This window comes from Helianthus annuus, chromosome 7, assembly GCF_002127325.2.
Source record: "Helianthus annuus cultivar XRQ/B chromosome 7, HanXRQr2.0-SUNRISE, whole genome shotgun sequence".
NCBI classification, from domain to species: domain Eukaryota; kingdom Viridiplantae; phylum Streptophyta; class Magnoliopsida; order Asterales; family Asteraceae; genus Helianthus; species Helianthus annuus.
Genome location: NC_035439.2, coordinates 120,122,112 through 120,132,825, shown reverse-complemented (window position 1 = coordinate 120,132,825; position 10,714 = coordinate 120,122,112). Strand labels below are relative to the sequence as shown.

Below are 10,714 nucleotides of genomic sequence, written 5' to 3'. Positions count from 1 at the left end.
AATATATAGGTAAAAAGACAAAAATACCCTTAGGTGATCAATTTTAACAAAAAAAATTAACTGGGTTTGCCCTAAAGGACATAACATGCATGATTTTGAAACATTAAGGACAAAACTTATCAATTTTAAAAGTAAAAGACAACGGCTGAAATTTGGGACAAACATAAAGGACAAAACTTGTAATTTACTCTAAAGTTAAATAAACGAATATTAACAAACCCTGTTTTTGTTAATTCGATTCGTTTATGATCCATATATTTTGTAATACTCTTGCCTCTCTACTAGATTAAGCTTAGGTAGGTAGATGTCATGTAAACATTTCAAGTGGGCCCATAGCCCAAATAGAGTTTATCCACTTACTAGGCCCTATCAATTTTAGTCACTCCACAAGTTTACCTTATATGATTGGACCACGTGTCACTATACAGGCAATATCTCAATGGTTTGGCCTCTTATGAAAAGTTAAAAATTAGAAGAAACAACATCGGGTTCTCTTACGCAATCGTTTTGGACCAAAGTCGAAAAGTACCAATGTTATGGATAAGTTTGATCTAGTTTTATAGACATTATATATTTATATTATATATTAGCAGCTGAATAAAAAAAACATTGATGGTATGATTATTTTACACCCCACTTCGTGAAAAGATACATGCACTAATCGGTCTTTGTCTCGATGAGTGTTATGTGTCTTATGTCCAACGCTTGATACAAAACTACTATCAAGCTGGGGTCTCACTGGAATAGTCTCTCTATTCATAGGTGGTAGAGGTAAGATTATCTACATCTTACCCTCCTCATAAACTTCCCTATTCCATATTGCTTTGAGTATGATGATGATGATTGGTGGTATGATTATTTCAGAATAGCTTATTTATTTTTTAAAGTATTGAAAATGGTTATGTTTTTCTTTTTCTTTTTGGTTTAGTGATTTAAAAATGTGATATTAATTATTCATTTAGTATTTGTTTTTTCTCCTTGTCTCTATCACTCACCTTTTATGATAGCGTTTAGAGATGTAGTTGTCTTCCTCATGTTTCTTATCACTTGTAAAGATCAAATCATAATAACCACAATTATGTATCTAAGTAATCTAAGAGTCTGAAATAATCAAGATTGATGGCATAGGCATCTTCGAGAATTCACGTATCATGTTCGAGCTTGAAAAAATATGCCCTCCATTAATGTTTTATTATTATTTAAAAAATAATAATCAAATTAATGTTGGGCTCAATAAACCTAATGACAAGTGGGCTAAATTCTAAAACATAAAAAAATATTTGTAAATGGACCTATATTGGTATTGTTATGAGTTTACTATTTAAAAAAATAACATATGCATATCAAATTTTTTTTTGAATTGCGTGCCTCTCGAAAACATATGGCTTGTGCGGAGGTTAGGTTCTCCCCACACACCATCAAAGTCGCCACTGATTGATGGATTCGATAGATAAGCCCAAACACAACTCATGCATTTATTTATATCAACTGATTAATATTAATTTATAAATAGAGTAACACATGATGTGTTTCCTTATTTGTATATTGAAACAATGAATTGTTATGGACTAATACCATTGCAAGGTATAAGACTTGTCCCATATCGGTTGTATGGGCAAGTAATGTGGGGTTTATATACCAAATAGGCTATCTCACCCACCAGACTAGTCTTTTGGGTTGTGTTCTCCCGTTTGGTATGTAACATTGGTATCAGAGCCAGAACTCGGAGTGGTGGCCCATGGAGTGGTGGCCCAGAGAGAGCCAGCCGTGACCAACGAGGCTCGGAGTGGTGGCCTGGAAAGAGCCAGCCGTGACCAACATGGCCGTGACCAACGAGGACGTTGGCCATTAAGGAGGGTCAATTGTTATGGACTAATACCATTGCAAGGTATGAGACTTGTCCCACATCGGTTGTATGGGCAACTAATGTGGGGTTTATATACCAAATGGGCTCTCTCACCCATCAGACTAGTCTTTTGGGTTGTGTTCTCCCGTTTGATATGTAACATGAATATAACTATAAGTCCCGTGTTACAATGTTTTGATATTTAACATAAAAAAGTTAACTTTTTATTGGTATTGGTAAATTTGATATTCTTCTTTTTATTCTATTTGTTGAAAGGTTTAAACAAATTAGAAGTCCTCGTATAAGTATAACAATGTAATTCAAATACAAGTCACAATAATGTAAGATTAAAGAAATACTGTAATATATTTTATTCGCATTGATTGATTTAAGCTCCATACAAAAGATCCAATTCTATAATTTTTAATACTTTCAATTTATAATCAAGAAAAATGTCTTAGTCATTTTGCAATATTAATAATATTGATTTTAATTACTTTGGTATTTTGTTGATATAATAACATGCATTAAACATTATATTATGTTTTCACACCTTTAATTGAGACATTACGATATGAATAGAAAATCTACCATCAATATTTTTGTTTTCATAATAGTATATCTTTGTTTTAAACTTGTAGTATTTAATTTGTCTATCAAAGAAACTCTCATTGGAAAAAAGTGAAAATTTTTGTTTGGAGTAAAAAATGTTATTTGTATTGAAATATTTGATAACTATAGCTAAAAGTATAAGATTATATAAAAAGACATACAAATAGACCTTAATACAATAAACATAACGAGTTTATAGGACCCGCGCATTGCGGCGGAAACATTATGCAAAACAAAAAAAAAAAGACGTAAACGTGTGGACCGATGCTCGCACGTTGTATCATGTTAACTCGCAAAACACAGACCTATACTAAACAGAATTTTAATAATCTGAAAGCTTGTTAAACCGAAAAAAATAGAAGTAAAATCGATACGTAAATGTTATGATTAATAGTAAAAATATATTTCTTTTATTTCATCAACTTTATTCAATTATCTCAGGAGAAGAGTAAACTATATCTTGTAAAATTGTACAAAAAGAAAAAAAAGATTAGTAGATAACACGTGACATCCGCCGTCGAACACTTAAATTAATAGTGTTATGTGAGAACACTTTTTTTTCTTCAGGTTAGTAAAGAATGGGTAATTTCATGAATCATTAACCAATATAATGAGTCTCTACTGAATTCATATTCAAATGATAAAACTTAATGTCATACAAAAATATATTGTTGCAAATATTAATTTTTCTTTAGTAAAAAAATAAAAAGAAAAAATAGACTAAAAAGAAGAGGAAGGTTGTGAAGAAGTAAAGTATTTAACAAAAAACAAAGTAAATTTTCTGATGAGATTTAACATATGCATAAAAGGATAGTATGAAAGCATCATGTAAATTGAATGATTGTACAAAGTTGAATAGTATTTTTGTGAGAGTAAAAGAAATAAGGGTAAATTAATTTTTGAGTCCCTGTCTTTTATGGGTTTTAACTAGTTGAGTTCAAAAGCAAAAAGTTTAATGACCTGAGTCCCCATAAGCATTTTTTTTAAACATTTGAGTCCAAATTTCTAACACTATTAAAATTATTCTGTTAACTTTTGTTAAATGACCAAATTATCCTTTTAATTAAAAAAAAAACCATTTTATTATTAAATACATATACATTCTATAATAGATCATTTCAGATCATAACTCATACCAAAATCTCCAGAACTTTCTCTCTCTCTACCTAAACCATCTCCAACCCACCACCACACCTCCATCATCAACACCACCACCACCACACCATCAACACCACCGTCGCCACCACACCTCCGCCGTCATCACCACCACAACAACCACCACCGCTGCACCTACACAATTAGTTGGAAACTCTTCAAAATCATCATCACATTGACAGTAGCAATTTGTGCGAAGATATTTCGTGAGATTGCGTCGGTAAAACGCTAGTCGGAGTTGTAGTTCCGTTTGATTTTGAATCCAATTTGTGGTGGTTACTGGACTCCAATTTGTAGTTCCGTTTGATTTTTGAATCCAATTACTAGTTCCGTCGGTAAAACATGTGCTTACCCCAGTAAACAATTAATGAAAAAAGAATCTCAAGCAAATGCAGTGTCTATCTATAGCATTAGTTGGAAACTCTTCAAAATCATCATCGCATTGACAGCAGCAAATAGAATCCATCTCTCAAGTGAATTATCCACGACACTGTACAAAACTCTACACCCTTTTTGTGCAACCAAATAGCTTAAAACTGCAACTCTAAAGTGTGTTGCGTTTGAGATCTGGTAACGGAGGAATCGAACGACGGCATTTGAGATCTGGAAAGTGTGTTGCGTTTTTTGGATCTGAAGAGGTTCTTAGGGTTGATTTTTGCGGTGAGTTTCATGAGTGGAAAGGATGATCGGAAAGGTTGATGATTAAGAAGATGAAGATGCTAATAGAGATTGATGATGAAAAGTGTGAGGAAGATGATAAGGACAGAGATTTTTTTTTTATTTTTTAATTATAAGGGTATTTTAGTCATTTAATAATAGTTAACCAAAAAATTTTAACAGTGTTAGAAATTTGGACTCAAATGGTTAAAGAAAATGCTTATGGGGACTCAGGTCGTTAAACTTTTTGCTTTTGGACTCAAATGGTTAAAACCTATAAAACACAGGGACTCAAAAAGTAATTTACCCAAGAAATAATTATATTAGGGGGTAATTAGTTAAAGATGATTATGGTTAAGAAGTAAACTTGAATAACTAATTTTATAAACACCTATTATTTCTAAAAGTATAGTAGTGTTTGATATTGACACACTAGTTTCTATATGTTTATTATTAACTAATTTTCGTTGAAAAAAAAAACTTATTCTGGCGAATGTTTATTATTATAAAATCTATACTTTATATAAGTTAAATAAGAAAATACAATCTATACAAAACATAAAGAATAGTTTAAGATAAGTAGGGCCAATAGCAATGTCACTTACGATTTATAGCATAATTTAGTTGATCCAAAATCTCTATTATTGATCACATAAAGGGTCCACCACAAGATGAGGACACACGTCGACGCTATTCCCCTTGGCCTACTATAATAGTGCTTATCACCCCCTCATGTTCAGTCTATTTACATAATAGTCTCATATCAAAGATTGTATCACATACCTGGTATAATCAGGGCCGTCTCCGAAAATCACAAAAAAAAAAATTTGGCCCCGTACGAGATAAAAAATTTGGGCCCTATTCGCACTAAAAAAATTGGAAGTAATGCTCTTGTTCAAGTATTTATAGTCCATACATATTCTTCTCTATATTTCAGTATATCACAATTATCCATTTCATATATAGAGTGACTACACAACTCAAATAAGTAGCGATTAAAAACAATAAATCCTAGTTTTATGGTACAAATAAATTAATACACCTAGCATTAGTTTCAACACCCTCCAAACAAACAAAAATAACTAACACTTAAATCCTTTCGGTAAAAAGAACTCTAAATATATGTAAGCATATCCAAATTGGTTTCGCAACACGAACCTTTTTATACAAATAAAATAAATAGAACTAAAAATTGAGTTCTACTAGGTTTATATTGTAAATAGTTAAATAAGAAATAATAAACAAAAACTTACAAATTAAAACAAGAAAATATAAAGTTTTTTTATGTAAATAGTTAAATGAGAAAAAAAATAACTTACAAATACATGGATTCCTAAATTTATATGTGAAAAATCAAATTTATAGACTAAAATGTGAAAAAATAAATTTAAAGACTAAAACGTGAAAAATCAAATTTAAAGACTAAAAAAGAGGATACCGAACAAAAAAAACAACCGAATAATGAATAAGTCCCATAGGCCCAATACAAAACAAAGAGGATACCAAAAACAACACAACCGGATGTGAGAGTTGAACATGGAACAATCAGTTACATGATAAGTTCAACACCCATTGAGGCGGAGGGGGAATCTAAATAAATTTTTCTACGATACCTTTATATATAAAACTCTACATCTTTAAAACAACTTTGGGCCTCTTGATCTTTTGAGCCCTGTGCGGTTGCACCTCTCGCACAGGCCCAAATCCGGCCCTGGGTATAATACTCATCGACTACCAGATTACTTATTATCTATCCGTAAGATTCACACGTTTAGATCAATGTTTACTATTTTATGTTGTTAAAACATACTTGTTGAAATTTCTCTTGCGATCTCAAAAAAAATGATTTAAAATGTCAAATATTAAGTATTTTTATAGCAGTTCTATATATTTACCAAGTTAAGTTTTGATACGGTTAACCTGCTATGGAATTAAATTTTAGTAATCACACGAGCAGTTCTACAACACTATATGTCCCAAGCACAAGAAACATTTTTAATTAATCTTATACGCAGTCACATACCTATATACATATATTGTTACCTGTTGCAACTAATTTTGATTCTTCCTATTGGTTTCATTTTTTCTACGATCCCTAAATACATAAAACTCGTCACGTGCCAATTTATACATGGGAAGGTGTCAAGAATCAAGATACCCGTTTAATGTTTGAAGTTTACAAAGGTGCCAATTCGAGTAGGCGGCGATCGCTAGTTCGATCATTGAACTGAGCGGGTTTTATCTCACCGCACTGTTGTGCCTTCGGGCGAGTATTCACGGACTTCGGCCCTAGGTGAGGGTTTTCCCCGGTTCGGAAGGTGAGTGTATCCCGATATGGTGAATTTCGCCAGTAGCCCATTTGAAGGATTCGTTGGCCGTTAAAAAAAAAAAAAACAAAGGTGCCAATTATTATGAATAGAGGAATGTAAATATGTAATATAACTACATCAATTCATCAAGGGTGATATATCGTATATGTAACTTCACATCAAACTATTTTTCATACAACCCCTCGTAATAAAAAAGTGTTACAAAACTAGCACAAAGCTTATCCATTACGCAATTATATATACCATGGTGACCCATCACCAAACCAATCAATCCACCACACCCACTTTTTAATCATTTCACAAAAAAACACACACACCATTTTAGTTTTCTCTCCGATGACAACAAGAAAATTATATCATGATCAAACACCAAAGTTCCTTTATTTCTGCGGCGGTGACGGCGACAACGATAAGAGAATCAATCCACTCGGTGCTGACGGATTCGAGATGAACGAAGCCGACTTGTGGAGCACCGAAATGGATGATCATTCAAACGCGCCACAAAACCACGTACCAAGAAGATCAAAGTTTCCATTGAAAGCTCATCAACAACGAAAAGTGCCCATGTCGAATGCGGCTAGATCATTGCCGGTCAACGTACCCGATTGGTCAATGATTTTGAGAGATGAGTACAAGCATCATGGGAGGACAAACAATGATCATGATGACCTAGAGTTTGATGGTGATAATGAGATCATGTTGCCACCTCATGAGTATTTAGCAAGAACTAGAATTGCTTCATTTTCGGTTCATGAAGGTGTTGGAAGAACACTAAAAGGGAGAGATTTGAGTAGGGTTAGAAATGCTATTTGGAAGCAAACCGGTTTTGAACAAGATTAATTAGAGAGAACACCAAGGTACAATATACGTCTAATTAATCTATAACTAATTTGACATTAACCGATGAGTTGTAACACGTTATGGATCGTTACTCACGTATATTTTAACGTGTATTTTTGTGTGTGTGGTGATATTTTATAAGATTTATCTTCAAACATGGGTATGTAACGCTAGGTACATGAAAAATAAGTGGTTGGTTTAGGTAACCCTATTTTTGGTCACGGGCCAAAAAGGAATGCAATTGTAGTGACGCTTTGTAAAAGTCATATTAAAGTTTTCTAGACCGAAAAATTTAGTTTAGATTAATGAAGTTACTTAAAAGACGATGTCCCGCATGCGTTATGCGCATATAATGTATATATGTGTGAGTGCTCGGGGGGGAGCAAAAGTGAAAGTATACAAATTTTAATGTTATTTACTAATTTCGTGAAAATAATGTTAAAAGGGGGGATTGTTAATTATGCATCATGTGGTGGTACATGCACTAATTGGCTTTTGTCTCAATTGCTGAGTGTTATGTGTTTTATGTCCAAAGCTTGATGTAAAACTACTATGAAACCGAGGGTCTCACTGGAAGCAGTCTCTCTATTCGTACGGGGTAGAGGTAAGGTTGTCTACATCTTACCATTCTCAAATCCTACCTTAGCTTTGCTATTGGTGATGGTTAAGTTAGTTAAAGACATAAACTTGATTAATAAGAAGTTATGACGTATCTAAATCATGCAAGATATATAAATCTGTTGTCTAATCAACTATTTTGAAACAAGACGAGTAAAGCATCGTCTACCTTTTTCTCTATGTTTCTTAAATTATTTGTATTTATAAAGTATACAGAAAAAAAAAAGACATTTTTTAAAGAAACTTTTTAATATTTGTCGTACTTCATTTATATGTAGTGTACGTAGAGGTGGTAAAATTGGTGTATTGGATTGGGTTGGTTTACGGTTAGAATAGGTTTGGATTAGTATGGATTTGAATAAGATAGATGATTTTTTTTTGAACGGCTAATTTGGATCACTGACGGACCACTGGAGTATCATCGTGTCACCAGCGGAACCACCCGATCATATCCATCCCCATTAGGCATAATGTCTATACACCAATTCAGGAGGAAACCCAATAAATATGGGAAAAACCCCTTGTAGGAATAGAATCGAACCCAAGACCTATAGGTCCCATAGTCTTATCTCACCTCAAGAATGTCAGTAGGCTATAAAGCCATGGGCAAGATAGATGAATTAAATAAAGGGTCATGATGGTTTTGGTCAAGATAGGTTGAAGTCAAAGTGGGCTAAAAAGATAGATAAATTAATAATAAAAAAATGAAAATAAACGAAAAATTAAAAACAAATAATAATAATTAAAAAAACACTAGAAGGCAGTTCAAATACTTGCTATCATGGTTCATCTATACAAATAAGGACCAAAAATGTAAAAGTCAAAGTTAAACACATTTTACCCACGGCAGGAGCGTGGTATAGAACGGGGTAGGAGGGTTGTGGTAAAAAATAAAGCACGGGGTGGGTGAGGGCGCGAGGCGTGAAAGTTGCGTTTAAAAAAATAAATAAATATCAATCAATTAAAACAAACCCAAACTACACCCACCAATCAAGAACCTTCACATCACCAAAGCAACGCGCCCCACGCCGGTGAAGATTGTGCCGCCCCACCCACCATGCCGCCCTCCCACATGGGTCGGCGTACCCAACGTGAAGTGGCTTCCACGCCCACTCCGTATGGTCTAATGGTGTAGACTTCTCAAAAGTTAATTCTTTATGTATCGTTTCCAAAAAAAAGGGTAACAAGACACAAGAGTTGAATAATCGCCTAAAATATACAAGAGAGTAGCAATTCGATCAACTTTATTCATCTTGAGACTGTAGCATTTTGATCAACTTTATTCATCTTTTGAGATGCTCGGCCTTCAAGCTCATAAAAATCGACGTCTCGCTGTAAAAAACGAAACAAAGCAAAAAAGACAGCTTGATTGCAATCTCACTTATTCTCTTCCAGTTTCTACCATATTGCATTTCTTCACTTGTTCGGTTAACATAGTGTTCCATAATGCAAAGTCTAAGAAGTATTTAGTATCCTCCATCAACGTTTAAAGTGTGAAATAGGTAGAACACAAATTAGATGCTAACGTTACAATTCTCATATGAGCATTTTACAAGGGGAATTCTATTGGCACACCGACATATCTATCCGCACACTTTGACAGTTCGATGCGGATCGTATAGGCCTATAAAATCAACGTCTCGCTATAAAAAACGAAACAAAGCAAAAGGACAGCTTGATTGCAATCTCACTTATTCTCTTCCAGTTTCTACCATATTGTACTTCTTTACTTGTTCGGTTAACATAGTGTTCCACAATGCAAACTTTAAGAAGTATTTAGTATCCCGCATCAACGTCAACGTTTAAAGTGTGAAAAGGTAGAACACAAAATAGATGTTGACGTTACAATTCTCATATGAGCATTTTACAAAAAAAAAAAAAACAAAAAACAAAAAAACCTATTATTAGCGCATGCAAACTGCAACAATGATTTAAAATAGAGAAAAATGAACGTTTGGTCATATTTGTTTGTTCCATCCAAAATGATTTTTTAATCCATCTGTGGCCTCCAGGTTTGCGTTTTATTGTCATTTTTATCCAAATCATTAATTCGGTTTATCTTATTTTTGTTGAGATGAAGGACATTTTTTCCCTTTTGGATGAAACAAGCAAATATAAAATCTCATGGACGATTTTGGCATTTTAATTTTACATTTTTGTTTCGTATTTTTTTAGTACTTGATTCTCCCTTTATGTAGCTTAATGTTTATTATTTTTAATAACTTATATGATATATCTTTACAACTATATAAAGCATTTCCCATGTAATTTCCAAGCAAATTTTAATACGCCAGTTCAACAGCTATGCCATATTTCCCTAATTTTTCATTCCCTCTTCCAAATTTTCCATCCATTCAATGATTCCTTCTACATATTGTGTGTAAATTGAAGACTAAATGAAACGGTACCTGTGTAAGTTGAAGAGGCAAATCAAACGGTGGGAGCAATTAATCTTGAAATCAATTAGGTTTCCATGATTAAGTCCTTGATGATTGGTGATTGAAACCGAATGTGGGATTTACTGCATATAGTTTATCTTCATGATTGCTCTTCACACTAGTTTTGGTTTCGTTTGTATGTTGAATCTAAGCCTCAAAAAAGGAAAAAAGCTCCACCTTTGTTGCCTAAACTGGTCAAATTCGGCAATGCAAAGTAG

At 33.3% G+C, this 10,714-nt stretch overlaps 1 protein-coding gene across 1 annotated transcript; it reads left to right on the top strand.

Moving 5' to 3' along the window:
* Positions 1 to 6,867: 6,867 nt before the first annotated feature.
* LOC110868322 lies at positions 6,868 to 7,772 on the top strand. Its single transcript, XM_022117455.2, has one exon. It carries the CDS (start codon positions 6,937 to 6,939, stop codon positions 7,438 to 7,440), a length of 504 nt encoding a protein of 167 aa, XP_021973147.1. The 5' UTR covers positions 6,868 to 6,936; the 3' UTR covers positions 7,441 to 7,772.
* The last annotated feature ends 2,942 nt before the right edge of the window (positions 7,773 to 10,714 follow it).